This window comes from Quercus suber, unplaced genomic scaffold (assembly GCF_002906115.3).
Source record: "Quercus suber isolate HL8 unplaced genomic scaffold, Cork oak 2.0 scaffold_5, whole genome shotgun sequence".
Lineage (NCBI taxonomy): Eukaryota > Viridiplantae > Streptophyta > Magnoliopsida > Fagales > Fagaceae > Quercus > Quercus suber.
In genome coordinates, this window is record NW_027069471.1 from 1,265,612 (window position 1) to 1,285,337 (window position 19,726).

General features: G+C 34.3%; 1 protein-coding gene and 1 pseudogene across 1 annotated transcript; both read right to left on the reverse strand.

Moving 5' to 3' along the window:
• Positions 1 to 1,144: 1,144 nt before the first annotated feature.
• On the reverse strand, positions 1,145 to 7,530 carry LOC112017908 (dnaJ protein ERDJ3A). Its single transcript, XM_024050362.2, is given in 9 exon segments — positions 1,145 to 1,840; positions 1,843 to 1,951; positions 2,298 to 2,440; positions 2,443 to 2,641; positions 3,364 to 3,705; positions 3,790 to 4,316; positions 4,641 to 4,714; positions 6,575 to 6,630; positions 7,311 to 7,530. Coding segments are annotated over 9 exon segments (1,719 nt in total). The 5' UTR covers positions 7,395 to 7,530; the 3' UTR covers positions 1,145 to 1,655.
• A 9,293-nt stretch (positions 7,531 to 16,823) lies between these two features.
• LOC112017895 (transcription termination factor MTERF4, chloroplastic-like) lies at positions 16,824 to 18,248 on the reverse strand (annotated as a pseudogene).
• Positions 18,249 to 19,726: the final 1,478 nt, after the last annotated feature.

Sequence of the window (19,726 nt, forward strand, 5' to 3'; positions counted from 1 at the left end):
GAAAACTAAGGTTATTAAATTATTAATAATATATTTAATATTAAAAATAAATAAATATATTAATATATAGAGAAGGTGCCGTCTGTTCCGGTTTGTGCGATTTTCTTATTATAAAATCGCAAACTACATTGCACCATGGGTGTGGTGCGGTTAGGTTATGCCATTTTGCAAACGATTTAAGTACATTTTTTACAGTTTGTACGATTTATGTGGTTTGGTAAACACCCTTGGCTACACCACTTGGTCAAAAGACTTTTGAGATGCCACTTGACCGAAAGAGGAGGTGAGAAAATGGGCCCAATCAATTACAAAAAAGATGCCTAGGAGGCTACAGAATGGGCTACCATTAGTTGCAAGTTTTGAACTTTTTGATTACATGAGGGAAAAAAAGAGTTTGCAAGAAGAGTCAATCTCTTGGTTACTATAATGTTTTTTAAATTTACTATCTAGTCTTTTAGTTCTATATTCTAATTGAAGAGTCGTGTCCAACGTTTCAGGAGTCTCACAATTTTATTATTGATTTGAATTTATAATTTAATAAAATGTGTGATTATGTAAAAGACTAAATGCAAAATTAACTGTCTCAGTTTTTTCAAATTTCATTTTAGTTCTTTAACTTTACTTTTGTTCATTTTAATCCTCAAACTTTCAAGTTTATTCAATTAAGAATTTTATATCAACTTTTGTTATATATTGTGATTAATTTTTCAAATTTTTAAATTTTTCTTCAAATTTTTTAAATTAAAAAAAAAACAATTAATGATTAAAAAATACAGATTTTTTTTTTTTTTTTTGCAAAAAAATTTAACAAAAGTTAATAGAAAGACCTTAATTGAATAAATCTGAAAGTTAGATGACTAAATAAAGAAAAGAAAGTTAGAGAATTGAAATAATACCTGAAGAATTTTAAAAAATCAGTTTGCATTTTTAGCTTATATAAAACAAAGCTTATAAATTGAGTGGCTGGGTTTCGTGGTCATGATCTGCTTTTGCACCATTACTTAATCTAACCCAATTAGCACATCTTGAGCCTACAGAGTGGTGGCCGAGAACAATCTCCCCAGGCCCAATGATTGGTACCTAATTCCTACACCTTCATCTAGCATTTTCTGAAGTCTAAACAAACTCAAAATGAGCGTGGAGATCAAATAATAATAATAATAATAATAATAAGAAGGTAAAATTTCCCAAGAACCAAACCAAAATAAATAAAAAATAAAAAAAAATAAAATAAAATAAAAAAGAAAGAGATTTCATACATCTGAATGTATGTATGAAAAGTCTTTATCATCTTTGTAACAAAAACCCATTCTATAGGGCCAGGAATTTTCCCACCCATTCTGCAAATCCCTTGTAACTGCACTTTTGTATGACAACTAAATGCTTCTCTACCTAATCAATGTTTCATCTAACTCTACGCTACTCCCTTCACTCCTCTTCTCCCCCCCCCCCCCCCCACCCCTCAATCCAAACAGGCCCTAAATGATGGCTAGAGACTATATGTGGGGCTAAACCAAAATGTATCTCTTTGCTGAGACTTTGCTTTAGTCCGAATAATCTGTATTTTTTTTTTTTAATCAGAATGATCTGTATTTCAATTGTACTCTTAAGATAAATGACACTATCACTCTGAACTATGTACAAGTATTTTACAATTAGCTCTCTTGCTTAAGGACCGGCTTCTTTCTTGTCTCCCTAAACTGTATGTCCCCATTAAGAACAGAGCCGATAAACCTCTCTACTTCTTCTGTTGTCATTTCACCAACAAACGATGCAAACTTCGTCTTCCGTGGTTTGTAGGCCACTAAGAGCTTATCTACTGATTTAAATCCTGCTTTGCAAATGCATTTAAGAATGCTGACTGCTTGGTGGCATCTAAGAGTGTGTAGGAAATAGAATCCCTAGAGCCGAAGGCTGAACTCTGTCGCCTTGTGAGTGATTTCTGAGAAACCTGAAAGCGCAATTATTCATCAGACCCCAAAAAAAAAATAATAATAACGATCATGGAGAAGGTACTTCAAATATTCAAAACCTTGACTTATTGACTTTGGACGGCTTTCATGTTCACTCTCCAGTTAAGATGTAAAAACTTACTATATGTTCGAATCCCCCCCACCCAATCTGATGAAATAAAAAATATTACGCATTTTTTTAATTGGCAACTTACACACCCAGTGGTCTTTGAATCACAAGCTTACCCAGTTGAGCTATATAGCTTATTGACACAGATTACTGCACAATTTTAACCTACCCACTCAACCAAGAAAAAAAACCCTACGCAAGAAAATTAGACTCACCATGGATAGGATTGATTCCAGCTTCTCCCTTGCTCTGGAAGATCTGAAAGCACCAATAATGCAAACGGGAGTTGATTCTCCACATAGAGCATCAAAATTAGAACCCGTCAGCAGAGGTATCTGCTTCTCCTCTGTACTAGTTTTTGCCTTTCTGGTTCTTCCTTCTTGTTCTTTTTCTCAAAACCATCAAGTAAGATGCTAAGATCATTAACTGCAGATTTGATGTCTTTCACAGAGATCCCTGTTTTTAGGACATGCTTCTCCCCATTTGATAGCCAACCAACTATGGCCGGAAGTGCATCAACTCCTAACCTTCTGACAGTCGGATCAGTAACATCTTGAACCTAGAGCAATGTAATAAATGAATGAATTACTACATCTTTTATTAGATTATCTACTTCGAGTATGCAAACAACCTAGAAGTACCCTCTACCCAAGTGAGATGTTGCAGGTTTAAGTCTGGAAATGACAAAATTTTCCACCAAACTGGTTTGGAGGAATCTCATCCAATCCATTACGTGGCAACTCAAAACCATCTACATGTATTATTTAAAAAATTCTATGACTCCATTATATAGATCATGTCACTAAAAGTACACATGGATAGTTTTATTAATGTCATGTAGTGGCATGGAGGAATTTTCCTCCAAACCAGTTTGTAGGTTAACTTTCCCGTCTGGAAATCAACCTCCCCAAAAATTGTAAGGCTGTCTACCAACCACCACTTTCAAACTCCACAAAAGCAACATATTTTTTTGGTATGTAAACAGCCTAAGTATCTTTTTCATCATAAGAAAAAAAGTTTGATTCAATTTGCTGAGAAAGCTAACCTGGCAAGCCTAATCAATGATTTTAATACAAAAGCATTCCATTTAAGTATATGCAAGTAAAGAAAGTGTCATCATTTTATAAACTCCTTATTCTTTCCACTAGATTCTGCCACTGTACACCCTATCAAACCATTAATGATTTCAGGCCAGACTGAATCAACAGTATCTTCTTTTCACTGAAGAAAGGTCTATAAAGGAAAACAAGTGAATCAAACTAATGGGCAGAGATAACATACCTGTGCATCATATAGAATGAAGCGCTTGTGATACAACCCACTGAGGACACGCCAGATAACAGGTGTATCCTTTCTGGTGGAAAGAAGTATGACCCTAGGTAATTTTTCACTGGTCACAGAAGGAAACTCAAAATGCCTCAGGTCAACTCGTTTTGAAAATCTTGGCAAGTGTTCTTGGCAGAATGATTTCAAATCCTGCACAGCCAACTCACCATTGTACTCCACCAAAGAACCCTTGTCACTTGATATGTATGAATAAATAAATACCCTGGGTGCTCTACGGGGATATATGCCAAGGTCCTTACAGAAAGACACTTCTGTTTCACAGTTTATGCTTCCAACCTGTCAGAGGGAAAAAAAAAATAAGCATACACTGATCAAAGGAATGTCAAATGCTAGAGAACACAAAGAAAAACACAGGAGTACCTGTAAAGCTCCCTGCAGTGTACTGGCTACCTCCTCTAAGATTGACTCAATATGTTGATTCCCCTTCAATGAGGGTGTGTACGAGAACAAAAGCCAAGTCATCCCTTGTTCAGTTATTTCTTTCTGAAAGACCTGTGAATTTATGGTCCTGATGTTCTTTGAGGAACTCCTAGGGCCAGATTGAGACCTGGTTGAACCACCAAAACCACCAAACTGACCCCAACCTTTTGTATCACCGCCAAAAAAGTTGGAAAAAATATCATTCAAGCCAAAACCAAATGAGCCTGGACCACCAGAGCCACCAAAGGAAAACGAAAATGACTTGAAGCCTCCGCTCCCACCCATACTCTGCCATTCACCAGGTCTGAAAGTATTCTGACCGTGTCCTGGTCCACCACCACCACTTGTGAAGTAAGTATATCCATCATTGTCCTGTGAATAGCCAGCATCAAATCTAGGACTAGCCTTCTCATCCCCATACATATCATAATTCTTTCTCTTTTCTTCATCAGATAAAATATCATACGCTGATGAAAACAAGAAGGTAAAGTCAACATTCCAACAAAAATGAATGCCAAAAAGAAATACCCAAAAGCAAAATAAAAAGAACTGAATCATTTTTCATCTAATAATTACAAGAGATGTAGATCAGACCATACAGACTTCACATTGTAGTCACTTGCATTTGATCATTATTTAAACATTAATAATTAATGGAATTGTTCTCATGATGACAACACGGGTACTCATTTCCACATCCAGATATTCTATATGCCAATTGGATATGTAAGTAGACCCTTTTTATATTTATATATATAAAAAATAAATAAATAAATAAAAATATATCATACCATTATTAATTTCAGCAAACTTCTCCTGAGCACCCTTATTTTTGTTCTTGTCTGGGTGATATTGAAGAGAGAGCCTAAAAGAAATATTAGAAACAGCTATGAGTAATTAAATGGAAACAATATAAAATATAGGGAAAAACTTAGGTACTGTTTCTTAGGTTCCCTTTTAAGATTTTGCCATATGGATTTTTCCTCATAGATGGAAGTATATTTTTTTAGTTAAGTAGCAACATAAATGAATCTTAAGAGAACCTAAAGAACAGCACTTAAGATACTATACTTAAATTTTGTCCTAAAATATATATCTGTGCACAATTGCACATACATGCATGCCTCAATGAATGTGTGTTTTTGTGCATTTGCTATAATTTAGTAAACTTATACACAAATGTAATGAAGCTAATGCATTTATACTAAACAGATACATTCTTAGTTACAAACCTTTCCTAACATTGTAATCGAAAGTGGAATAATTGAAGCCAAACACAATTTTCAGGGTTTTAAATAACCCATGCTTTTCCCAAAACTCATAAACCAATAAATCAGGATGATGTGTAGCTCAGTGTTGTTAAAAGTGCGCTTAAGCACAATGCGCAGAGCCCTTGGGGCTTTTTCCCTCTAAAGCAAAGCGCCCTCATAAAAGCGCGCTTTAAGCATGGTTTTTTGAGCTTTTATATTAAGCACAAAGCACACTTTTTTGAGCTTTTTGTAAATTTTTTTTGTTTAAAATCCTGATTTGATTTTTAGCCATTAGATCTAAATATGTTTGATATAAGCCATTGATTTAATATATAAAAACTAATAGTGTGGTATGCTACCATACACCTTAGCGGCTAAGCTTATCTCTTTAGATATTTTTAAACTTTTAACCACAACCACACAAACAAACACTAAATCAAACACTCACAAAGATAATATTACTTAACATTCTAGTACTTTTTAGCCTTTGCCTTCTTGGTTCTATTCTTCTATTTTGATTCAATCATGTTTTGTAATCATGGCCATCAAATATCATGGTTGCATATATTTTGTAAAGCACAATAGAATTATATAAATTATATAAAATGTTTTATTGTAAATTATATGATTAATTGATCACTTGATTGTTGTATTGATCATTAATATTTTTTTTTTAAATGTGCGCTTCACATCAATCAAGCATGCGCTTGCGCTTTGCGCCTAGGCTCCAGGAGGCTGTGCTTAAGTGCACTCAGCGCTTTTAACAACCCTGGTGTAGCTACTTGATAAAAAAAGGAAAAACATAACATATAAAAAATAAAAAAATAAAAATAAAAAAGGGAAAAACATGACAATGCTTATCCTGTTCTATACTGCCTTATCAAAGTAAAAAAAAAAAAAAAAAATTTCTGCAAAATACTGTTCAAGATCTTCAAAAAAACCCTTGTCCACAGAAGCGTTCAAAATGATACTAACACCAAATTTTCACTACCCCACATCACCATTAACTGCTAGGACCACCATTATTGATAAAACTAACACTTAAACCGACTTTATCCATTCAAAGCAAATTACAACTCAAAAAATACCCTTTAGACATATATTTCCATCTATAGCCCAGACTCAGGCTGGATCAAGCCAGGGCCATATTAGTAACAAAAAAGTGAACAATTTAATGTGTTTTTGCAATTCATAATTACATCAAAGAAGACATTTCTCGTTTGGCACAACTTTTTATTTTTTTTCATTTTATTTCAGCTTTTTGAAACTGGGGTTGAATAGGCTGTATTCAGGAGATGGGGGTGGGGGGGAAGAGGGGAAGGAGTGAAGCTGTAAAAAGTTGTGCACTTTGAAACTGAACCTTGTTACCAAACGGGTAATAGTGAACCATGGATCAGGTAGTTTGATGTAGGAAGGACATGAATTTAGAGGTTACACAATAACATAACAGAGATGGAAATTTAAAGAAAACTTACTTGTGGAAAGCTTTCTGAATTTCCCGTTGACTTGCAGTTTTCTCGACCCCAAGAACCTAACAACAATTTTAATCATCCACAAAAAAGAGATAGATAAATACTCGGTAATTAATAAAAAAATGCAAAGAAACGAAGAAGTAGGGACGATACTTAAAAGATTATATTATATAAAGAAAAGGATTATTGATATTTTCTAATTGAGCAAACCAGAACCCACGAAAGGATTAAAGATTCAAATTTGAAATTTCTTTTTTGTTTCTGTGAAATATAAATTACCTAAAGCACACAGAACTCCACAATTATCGAAAGCTACAGTATTTTTCCACCAAAAAATCTCCATATAATATGAAGTATGAGCTATTTCAACCCACATTACAAAATTCATAGCATGAGAATTTCCCATCATCAACCTAATCAAGTAATCAACTTTAAAGCAAATAACCACAAAGAAACAAGTTAAAAATTGACATTATTGTAACAAAAATAATTAGCAATGATGTCAATTAAGATTTCCCATTATCAATTTAATCAAGATATCAATTTGAAATCAGATAATCACCAAAAAAAAAAAAAAAAAAAAAGCAATCTACAAAGAAACAAATAAAAATAAAAATAAAAATAAACTTTTTTGTTTTCTAAAGCCACAATTAGCCAAAAACAAGTTCAAATTGACATTATTGTAAACAAAATTAGACAAAGCAAATTTATCAAGAATGAATTGACATGCTTTGCTTACCTTGTAGAGGTCCTTGGTTTTCGCTTCTAATGTTAAAACGAAAAGCGAAACCAAGAGGAGGGTCAGGAATGGTAATCGGGTCATCGTATTTGGATCCGGGTTTCGCCGGAGAGTTGGAGATTATTTAGGTTTTTTATGAGAGTGAGTTTTGGAAAGCTACAGCTTGAAACACACAAGGGAGATTGAAATTTGGGGCTATTAAATAGGTTTCCGCGGCGTAAAGAGAAATCCAGATCCTTCGGGGTTAAGGTCCGTTAGGTACACGTGGCGGTGAGAGGGAGTTCCACGCGAGTTAGCCAATGAGATTTCGAGTTAGAGGATGTTGTGAGGAAAGAAGAATGGGGGTGGGCCTGGTCCAATCCATGAGGTTGAAATTGTGGCCCAACATTTGAGATAAAACAAAAACGTGTACAGAACTCAAGTAGGGGTGTGTATGGTTGGGTTAATTCGGGAGGTTTTTTCTACCTTAGGTTAAAAAAAAGGTTTAATTCAAACCAATTTATCACAAAGTTCCCATTCAACTCAACCCATGTAAATCGGGTTAGACCCATGAGTTAGACCGTTTGTTTTTTAAAATTAAGTATTAGAACAATACTACCACAAATAAAAGCAAATTTATAATAAAATAATCTCGAAAATAATACCAAACTATATGAGGAGAATTTAGAATTTGGATTTTATTTAAAAAGAGGGTAAAAAATTAAATAACAAAATTGTATCATATATATATTAATGTATTTTTTTAATTTTTAAATATATATTAAATATAGGTGGGTTAAGTCGAATTAGGCGAATTTGTGAATCTTATGACTTGAAATGACCTGAACCCAAAATTGCCCATTATAAAAAAAAATTTCTCCAACCTACCAACTCAAAAACCTATGACCACTGTAAAAAAAAAATAATAATAATAAATAAATAAATAAAATTTTAAAAAAAATCACAATCCAACCCAACCCAACCCAAAAAACTGACCCAACTGGGCAGATTAGGTTGGATTATGGCCAGTTGGTTACACACCCAGAAGAGAGGGATAGAAATGTTTTAAGTGGGCCTATTTTTTGGCCCAAAGAATAAAAGTACGGGCTGATGTTCCAGCCCTGTGTCAAACCCGAACCTTGTACCCGGCCCATACATTCATCTCCACCCATTATTATTCAAAAACAGAGCTCTCTGTGTCACTGTTTTGCTACCGGAGATGGAAAAAACAGAGCATCAACGCAGAGATGCTCAGCACTATTTTGAGCAAATTTTTTTCAAAAAAAAACTGTACCTAATATATGAGCTCACCTCTCTGTTCTCTTTTAACTCTCACGCTTTACTCTTTTTTTTTTCTTTCATTCTATAACACTAGCTAGTCTCTGGTCTTGTTATCAAAAACTAAAATGTCTCTTTTTTTGGGTTTGTGTGAGTGTTTCTAGCTCACAGTTTGAAACTTAGATTTTTCACTGCCCTTTTGAAAAAAAAAAAAAAGAAGAAGAAGAAGACAACACTTTCTATAGTTTGCAAAAGGTATATCTTTCATTTCCTTTCCTTTGTTCCTTTTTATCTTCCGTTTGGATCTTGGTGTGTATAAATTTTTATTTCTTTGTTACCAAAAAGTCTCTTTTTTGGCTTGTGTGAGTGTTTCTAGCCCACAGTTTGAAACTTAGATTTTTCACAACCCTTTTGAAAAAAAGGACAACACTTTCTATAGTTTGCAAAAGGTATATCTTTCATTTCCTTTTCCCTTGTTCCTTTTTATCTTCCGTTTGGATCTTGGTGTATACAACTTTTTATTTCTTAGCTAGGTGTGTAAAAGCCAAAAAGTTCTCTTTTTCTGATTTGTGTGAGTGTTTCTAGCTCAGTTGAAACTTAGGGGGTGTTTGATAAGATATTTTAAACAACGATTTTCAGTATTTAAACAATATGACATGTATTTTTATATACTTTTTCACTTACAAATATTTTCAAAAAATACAAACGACGTTACCGCCCCTAAGTTTTTTCACAAGCTTTTTGGGGAAAAAATTCTAGTTTTTACTTAATAAAAAAGTTTATCTTGCATTTAGATCTGGATCTTTCTTCCTGCATTGCTTGCAAAGATTTCTTTTTTGGCCTAGGAAACTAAATATATCTTTTTCACATCCTTACTTTTACTATATCTTTTCAGATCCTTACTTTTATTATAATAATAATAAAAAAATCAGATATTACTATATATACGAAGTATACTAAATTAATAACTAATAAGTGTCTTTGGAGACTAGAAAAAATGGATGGCAAATTTCTGCATAATGAAGTCACTGTATCTGCATAAACTACAGTAGTTTTGATATTGTGCTATACTGCCTGTCGTGTGTTGTGGTCATCTGATTTTATGTTTGATAGAGCATGTGATATGCACGTGCATTTTTAGTACAGGTGGCTTTGTGTAATTGGTCAAATGTAAGATAACTTAGTTTTTGTTATGATATCTATATAGTAAAATAACTTAGCTTGTTTGTAAGAATCACCGTTCAACAGCTAATGCACAGTGATTGATTCTGTATTCATTTAGTTATTAGTATATAATGCAGAGATCAGGTTTTTTTTTTTTTTTTTTTTTTTTGGGATATATTTTTACTCATCTTACTCCCTTTATTAATTATAAGAGTTTTATACATTTACCCCTCTCCCAAATTGTATACCTTGTTTTAAGTTTTGACAAATAACCTCTGGCTAATACAGTAAAATTTACATATTATTTATCTCTCTCAACAATCCCAATAAATTATTATGTTACACTCTTATATTTTTTAGAATTCAACTCATGGACACTAAAAAAAGAAACCATTTTGCACATCTATTTCTTTTTCCCAATTTTTTTTTTAAAGGTTATACATTTCTCATTTATAGTGGAACATCCGTTCATTTTTAAAAAGAACAAAGTGGTACACTATATGGGTGGGAGAACTATCAATTGTTAAAAGATGTATATCTTAATTTACTTTGTTCTTTAATTTATTTTTTTAGAAATTCTTTTTACAATACTGTAACATCCTTTTTAGTGTTTTCATACACAAATTTGTAATAATTAAAAATAAAAGTTAGGGACATAAGGTATGTTTGGATGGATCCTCTACTCTCCCTCCCACTTCCTAGTATTGAAAAAAGAAAGCTTAAGTATTGTGCAAATTCCAAAATAAATCAAAATGCATATAGAATTTTTTGGAAGGTTATAGGTATATCTCAATTTACTCTTAAGTAGTTAAATTATGTATTTGTTTACATTTTTTTAATTTGAACTGTTTATTTAAGGTATTCTATTGATAAATGCATATTGACTCTTTGTGTTAGTATCTTTTTATTGATACTATGTTTTAGAAATAAATTACATTTTATACCTATATTTTAGGTTAAAATTAAAATGATCTTATTACTTATAATAATTAGCATTTATTAAATCAAATTTATTTTAACTTTTTCTTTCAACCTTGCCCTCAACTTGAATCATAGCTACACCACTGGAGTTGTTGTGTTTGAGCTCCCTTTCCATTGACAATTGAGTTGACTTCGTGCATAGTCTGATTATTTTTGTGAAAATCAAGTTATTTAACTCAATGGCATTTTCATCTTTCATAGAAACTTAGAAAGTCTTTTTTTTTTTTGGGGAAGTAAGCAATGGAGATCAAAACGTTCAACTTCCATTTGTTTCTTTGGAGCAAGCCAATTCAAGTTTATTGTGGGCATGGTTTAGTCAAGGCATGCCCTTTATAAATAAATAAATAAAAGAACCATTTTTTTTCTTTTTTCCTCATCATGATTTTATTCTTTCAGTATCATTGCTTGAATTGCATCACTCTGGTACCATATGTATGCTGTTGATTTTTAAAAACAATAAATGTAAGGATAAAATGAAGTCTCCCAACTTCACTTGGGTTGGAGAGGATTTTATTTGACCCATACATCAAGTCTTTTTGGCCATGCATGCATGCATATAGCCTTACGTAGACATGATACTTTTCCTTTGTAGAATATGTACACTTGATTTTACTGTTTGCCATAGCAGGAAAATCGTTTTCGAGAGTTAGAGGAAAATATTTGATTACGTTAAAATGAAGATTGATTGTTTCTTTTTCTTTTTAACAGGAATGATGAATCATGATCAGCGTTGTGTTCAATGTAACGAAGTTCCTCATCAAGCACTTAACGCTAATATGCAGTAATCCAAATTGTAGGAATCTTGTCTGTGGCACGAATAGTCAACGAAGTCACTGTGCTTATAATGTAGAAGTGGCTGCGGTGCTCAGGCCAATTTATAATGTTCTTGACCGTAAATGCGACCATTATATGCATGGAGCCACATGTTCTTATCGGGGTCACCATCTAGATATAGAAAGTCATGTTCATCGGCGTCATACTTTTTCTGGTATGTTTGACCAGAATCGTGATGGTGGACTTGAGTATCAAACCCCAGATGATGACCGTGATTTTATGGATGTTAGTGGTATGCGTTGTTTTTTCTGTAAGGATATCCCTCACCAACCCTTGAAGCTCAAATGTAATGGTATAGCTAAATGCGCACATTGGATATGTGGCACTAGCAGATTTAGATGAAACTGCATCGATAAATTCCTTCGAGGTGGTGCAGTTGTGAAATGGGATATGATAAATGAATCATTGTTGCTTTCTCGTTGTCCAAGCCGGGATGGTGGTGTAACTTTAATAGAGATGCAATCACCTGAGGTTACTGAATATTACAACGGTAAACAACGAAAATGTGATTGGAAAGGAGAAAATGGTAAGCAATGTGATGATAGAAATTTTGTAGAGGGAAATCATTATGAGATTGAAGAACATATAAGATCATACCATCTTCACATTGAAGCAAATGAGGATGATAATGTCAATGATTATGGTGAAGGCAGAGGAGAAGGGAGTGGTCATGAGTTTGATGATGATGATCCTGATAACAACGAGGATGCTGCTATGGAAAGTGATGATCAAGAACAAAGCACTGTTAGTAGTGTCGCAAGTTGTTCGAGGCACAAGTTTCAGCAAAAATTGGCGTTTTTGTTTGGTATGTCCTATTTGATGAGTCTAGTATAAATGCTATATCTACAACATTTTCGCAACAAATCTTAATTGTTAAGATGTTGCTAGTTCAAATATAAGCTTGATACTTTTTATCAACTACTATTTGCTACTTAAAATACTTAAAATTCATTGTGAATTATGAATGTAGCATTTGTTTTTTGGTAAACTGAATGTAGCATTTCTCTCTCTCTCTCTCTCTCTCTCTCTCTCTCTCTCTCTCTCTCTCTCTCTCTCTTTTATGGTTTCCTCAATTAATTGATCACATTCAACTTTTTAAAGCATTCTTCCATGTTGGAATGTATAGGAAATGCTACTTCAAATATGCATTAATTTTTGTTGTCTTTAAACTGAAGGTATTGCAGATTTTAGTGACTTACTTGCAGGAATTAACAAGCTCGGTGTGTTTGATGTTTCATCTCCCATTTCCTTAATGTCTTTTGGGCATCAACACATGACAGTACCCAAAAAGTTGCAGGTAAGATGTAATTTAGACTTGGTGACCTGTATGGTCAAATTCAAGTACTCAACATGTTCTTGCATCGCACTTGTCCACTTTCCTATTATTTTGATGATTAACAGGTTTAATTTTCTGGCCAGTCAATGGTTAAGTTGTGTTCTCCATATAGATTTATAAAGTCTTGATAATCGTCATGACGATTTATTATTTTGTGTAACATGTTGCACTCTCAATATCCTCTCTCATGCGGTGGGGGATGTGAGACCCACCCTCATGTGATAGGGATATTACATCCAACGGTTACACATAATATATCACCTCTTGTGGCACCTAATGTATTTAGAAGCCAGCTTGATAAATGACTTTTGTTTTGGCTGGGTGATGTTAAACAAATTGGGAAAAGCGTTATACCTTAGGTAGAGACTAAAAGTATTGGAACTTCAGGTTATTAGACTAATTATGATCAGAAGATAGAGAGGGGAGTAGGAGAAAACAAGATGGGAAAAGAACCCACTGTAACTATCGAATTATCCTAAAAAAAGAAAGAAAAAGAAAAAGACGCAGATTCACTTTAGTGTTCTAGGATTCACTCCTAGGGCTTAATGCTTCACACACTAGATAACACTGGTAGAAGAATTCTAGAAACTGTCTCTATTTCTTAAGAGCATCAGCAATGAGCTCACCACTACTCAAAATTTCCAAATTTTGGTGAGTAAATCTCATGTATTTAGTATCTTCTCTCAATTATTTGTTTTTTTATAAGTTTATAAACAAACTAAAGGCTGAGGAAACTACATCAGTTAGCATCTTTACAAAGCCCATACTAGCCTCGTATCCTATGAGATCCTTTGTAGTCTTTGGACAACTAGAAGATGAAATTACTTGGCATGTGAAATTTGTAGAGGTGTTCATCTCATATATTATAGACACGTTCAGACGATTTTTTTTTATGAGGATGCTGCATGTGTACTAATGAAGGAAATCAAACTTCCAGTATTGTTTGGTTTAACTATTTTTAAAATTCATTAAGATTGAATTGAAGTCATAAAAATGATATTTTCGAATCTTTTAATTCTTTCTTGATGCCAGCCAATGATATATTATTGATACATCAATTGAAGTAATGATTCCTTTTTATACATTTCGTCTCCAGTTTTGTGAGATTACACAGCATAATTAAATGTCACTTTTTCTGCTTTGGCACCTGAGAGTGCTCCTATTGTGTCCTAATGGCTAATCCTGACTTTTCTTTTGGTCCCCTTATTTTGATATTTTTATCAAATGTCCTTTGTTAATTGTTAAATATTTTCTTTCTTTCTTTCTCTTTTCATGAAAATGGTCATTGCCTTCATGGGTGATCGAAGAACCTCAGTTGCTCTTTATATATGTGCATATTCTTCAAGAATGAACTTCTTCCTGATTTTATCTCTATGTTTGCTAAGGCATGTATGAACTTACCTATTATGTATCTGTGTTGCACTGACCTCTATGTTGGAAACATGATCAGAAGCTCAATCAAGCTTGTGCTTCTCTTTTTATTAATTAATGTCATTTATGTTGTTCCACATACATGTCCCAGTTTGAGTTGTACGTCCTTTCACAACTATTATTTTTTCGAACTACTTCATCTTAGTGGGTTTTTTTTTTCCCAATAGGTGCTTATAACAAAGATAGCTGGCAACGGTAAAGGGACAGCAAAGAACTTAAAGAAAGCACTGAAGCCCATTGATGACAGGTTTTTTAGTTTTTGTATTCGGTGGTTTCAGATAACTTTGTAAGAGGTTGTTCCTTGATGTGACCATGTTAGTTTCATGGCCATTGCCAAGTTTTTCAGGATAGTTAGTGATATGACACTCGATACTCATTAAATTAAATATATTACATAATGGATGGTGTGTAGTGTATGTAGCAGTTATAGAAGGCCAAGAAAGATACTAACTTACCTAAGAGGCCTCCTAGTGCTTTCTCTGTGTTTCTGTTGCTATTTTCTTTTTAGTTGTTTTTGGTAGTTGAAGTCATTTGATGATTGTACCTTCGAAGCTTTAATTGATTTATGTCCTGTTAATGTAATAGTGTCAGGAAGGATTTTGAAGATTTAACTGTTCGTCGTGTTCTGCAATCGAAGGCTGGGGAAGCTGGACAAGGAAAGTGGAAATCCACATCTAATGCTGTAAGTGTAAGCATTCTAATATTTCCATAAGCATATCAAATAATACTCTTACACAATGCACTTGATAAAGACAATGCAAGGTGTGGAAACTTTAAACTTGCTGCTTTGGCTTAAGTTCTTTGGATCAATTCTGTCTCTAATATTGGTGCACTGCTGCAGGATATAGTGTTTTGAAAAACTATTTGATTTAAAATCTTTACTCAAAAAACAATTTTGGCTTGGTTGAATACTTGTCAACGTAGCCTCGGGTTGCATTTTATGGATGGTTTTCATGTTATTGCATTCTACTGGCTGTAGGCAAAAATAAGTATTTTACTCAGAACACTGATGTTTTGAGGAAGCTGTTTGGTGTTCTTGAACTTGTTAAAAATGGTTCCATGAGTGAAGAGGATAAGTGTGACATTTATTGTTGACATGACAGGGTATCTAGCCATGATGTTGATATCCAATTTGCTTGCACCATTCTATTTTTTGTGAAAGTTTTCTTTTGTAGTTAAGTACCGGAATTCTTATAAGATGTTTATTTCCATGCAGGAGGAACAACAGCCAGAAGATAATGACTGAAATTGAATGCATTTTGACTTCTACGTGGGTCGTTCAATTGGAATGGAATGTGGATTGTCTGTGTCCGTACTCTTACAAGTGGTGTTTTTTGAAACAGCGAAAACATTTGGCTTTGTTGCTGCTATGATATCTTATTACTTTCTTAGTTACTTGAAGACTTCAGTAGAAGCTTCATGTTTAGTTATAGTTTTTTTAGCTATGTTGGTGTGCATGTTAGCATTATCCATCAGAACTTGTTCTTACACTAAAGATCTGAAGACCATCTCATCAATGGTGCTATTGAGGAGAAAGTATTATCACACCTTCCTTTTCTTTCTTTCTTATTCTGCTCATTTACTTCATACAATCAAGGTAGTCCTCTCCATACTGAAACCATTCTCAGTTCTCAGTTATAAACCGTTCTTGCCTAGAATCGAATGCAGGACCAGAACGTTGAAACTCCCCATTGTTTTTCACAAGGGGTGGTGCCAGACTGCCAGTAGATCAAGCAGGTCCTTGGCACATATAGATTCTCTTAATTGACCATTGCAAACTTGATAACCACCTTATGTCAAAAAATTTACTACATTGATAATTGCATGTTTAATCATGCATCATGCTTATCTAATAGAAAAGTCATTTAGTCCATGTTCCAAGACCTAGAGAAGAAGCTTTGTTATTATTATTATTATTTTTTTTCCTTTTTTTGAGTGGGAATTTCAGGATCTTTTTCATCTTTGACCTCGATGACAACCCCAAAGCAAGTTAAAGATTTTACAAAATCAAACCATTGCCATGAGGCACTCATCTTCACTTTGAAGAAAACAACTGATTGAGTTTTCATCTCTTTGGACCATCCACAGATCCACTCCCTATCTTCTTCCCTCAGTCAATCTGCAATCCTATCCTTAACTTGATTTCTTTCATATTATTTTTCCCGCGATGATGACCATAGCATTAAGGCTATATTATCAGTTTTCAGACGCTCAGAGTTTACTAGATCAGTTGTGCTTTCACACGTGTGTACATGCCAGGCTTCAGACAACATATTTTGACAACAGCCTTAAAAAAGGACCTAAAAAGGAAAATGTAAGCACCAGAGTCTGATCCACTACATGTAGGTACCCATAAAAATTAAGTAAAATTTATGAAATACTACAAGTAAAGAATTTTACCATTTAACTTTTGCATCTAAACTGTCTACTGTAAGATCCAGTTTGAGAAAAGCCATGATCTTCCGCAGCAGACCTTGGCTGAAGTTGACGCCTGATTTCTATACATAGTCTTAATTACAGTCCTCATCATAATCAGAAGCTGACTCATCGCTCTTTGGTTCCATTAGTGTATTCTTGTCAAATGATGGCTATGTTTCCGTCTCCTCTATGTCAATAGTATCAGAGAACACTTTTAACCCCTTCTTTGCAACCATCCTATGTCACAGTTTTATTGTAGACTCCAGACCATAAGTAAAGAACGCAGGGAAAAAAAATACAGCCTACGACCATCTTCCTCACTTGTTGCAAGGAGAATCCCCAGTTCTTTAGTAAAATCCAACGCATTATCACAGGTTCTTTACTGAGGCTAATTACCTGTGGCATCTTCTCAACAACTTTGCCGAAACCTGGACCAATATCAATAATTGAACTAAGAAAACTCTCTTGACTGAGAAGCTTTGACTTCAAGTCGAGTCCTATAATCTCAGGATACTGTGCTACTACATATGGAAGTAATGTTTTTCTAAAATTGAGCCCCAAAAGGGATAATGAACATCAGGTTTTACCCTCTCATCTAATCCAAAGCCCAGGATGTGAGGCTACTTCTCTATCAGTCTAGCCACAGCCTATCATGGAATGCTCAAGCTCTCCAGGTACTCCACAAATGGTTTGATCACCCTGCCTACCCGCATGCCTAAAATCTCAGGGTATCTAGTTAAAACCCCCTCCAATTTCTCTTCTTACCACCCCAATTCCAACCAAATATGCCACCGATGTGCTCAAGGTCACCTCAAGCTTGAATCCAAAGGAATATCATTGGGTTTGATATCCAGGAAGATACTTGGCCATTAGAGCAAGGTCAATAACAACACTAGCATGTAGAACTAGTAGATATCTTCTCAAGAACTCAGTGAAAGTGGATTTCCTAACACCCCATTTTCCAAGAAAATCGAGGGGAATCATATTTTTTTTTACACTACAGCCAAGAACAAGCAGATAGTTTTTAAGATCATCAATTGTAAGTGTTCATGTGTGGTGAAAATCCACTCTCCCTCATAGACTCAGTTGTCACAGGAATCTCCAAACCATCAAGCTCATCAGGAACAATGCCAATTCCCCACAAGAACTTATAAAACCTGACACGAGTTGCTGCCTTCTCATTCTTCATTTCCAATAACCTAGGACGACTTTATAGGGATGAGGATTGAGGATTTAGACAATACATAGGGACGACTATATCAATTCTTCATTTCCAGATGCTGTTCGTTTCCAACCCAAACGAACTGCAACTGGCTTGTGCATTGATGAACCCATAGAACCCAATGCAAATGTTCACATTTTGTAATCAATTCTATCCTTCTCTCATGGTCAGTTGGTCACCCAGCTCCTTCAGAATTGATAAGCAAATCAACTTGGGTGCAAGTAAGAATAGGTAACTCTGAATGTACAAGCAAAATACCAGGCTTTAAAATGCCTGCATAGCCTCTGATCATCATATTTTAGTATCAGGGCATCTGAAAGAGACAATACATAAATCAAAGGTTAAAGGTTATGCTCTCCACACACTAAATAAGTTATACAAACCGAGTATGCTTATTACTCTGATCAGAAAAACCACCAAAAAAAAAAAAGGATAGCAAAGTTACCTTTTAAAAAAATGGTAAGCAAATAAACCTTGCAGTATATGATGGTACAAAATAGTATTGAGGGAAGTTGTGTGAAATGCCCGCAATCTTCTAATTTCCTAAACAATGACTTCCAAAGCTCAAAACCACTTTCTATTATACGTGACCATTCTTTGAGTCATTAGACCACAATATCAATCTGGCTTAGCTCCTTACCCAGTTGAGATTCCAGAAGACAAAAGCTCAAAACCAATCCAATTGCTCTTCTTGCTACCCCAAACCTACACACGTTTGACTAAGGCTTCATGCTTCCCTTTTTCATTGGTGTGTGTCTTAAACCAACACCCTCACACTCCACTTTGCTCTTACAAGGGGAGGATGTGCCACTTGAGCAAAAGCTCTATGACACTCTTCCTTAATTCTTGTTTTCTACAATGAAATAAAAACCAAACACACAATAAACATTTGGGTTCAGTTCAGTGGAGCCTTTTTAGTTTTCTCTACGCCTCAGCACATACATTTTCTCCAGAACCAAACAGATCACTGCTACTCACTTCTAAGTTCTAACCCTTCTTTCTTTCTGTTTTAAGCTAAAAACTCTAATTCCAATTAGTTATATGAATCCAAACTTTCATTTAATTCGTTTATAACAGAATATGATATAGACCAAGCAGAAAATCAACCTAAAAGAGTTCACAAACTTCAAAAAAAAAAATACAAAAATCAATCCTTTAAAGTGACAATGTATGCAAAAACATCAATGCAAGAACTTCCAACGGCAGCTAAGATAACTTTTTTTTGTTGTGAAAATTCACTTCCTGCTCCCAATCACATGCGATAATTAAGGCCTTTATGCATTCTAAATTTACCCATACTATATAAACAGATTAACAACCCAAAGATTTGAAAAGTCACCAACAAGGTTTGAACTCATAAGAGGATAAAAGTAAGAAACAAACTTTTATAGTAGGAATTTTAGTAAAACTTTTCATCTTTGTCCACGATAACATTCCCAAATTAGTTGCCGTAAGTAAACTCTTCACGTTATTGTTGTCCACTATTTATCATTCCCACGAGATAACAAGCATGTATCCTTCAATCAAAAAAAAAAAAAATCTATCTTTTTATGCATTCTAAATTTACCCATACTATACAGTTCCAAACAAAGGACACCACAACCAAAAAAAAAAAAATTTAATGGACAGAAATTTACAGAAACCGGCTCATTAGGCACGGAATGTCGATGTGAAGCATATTTTCCAGAAAGCCAACTTTTGTTCTGACCAACTAGCAACTTATGCGAGACATCCTTACAATCGACCAACTTTAAGTCACCCACCTTTGTTGTG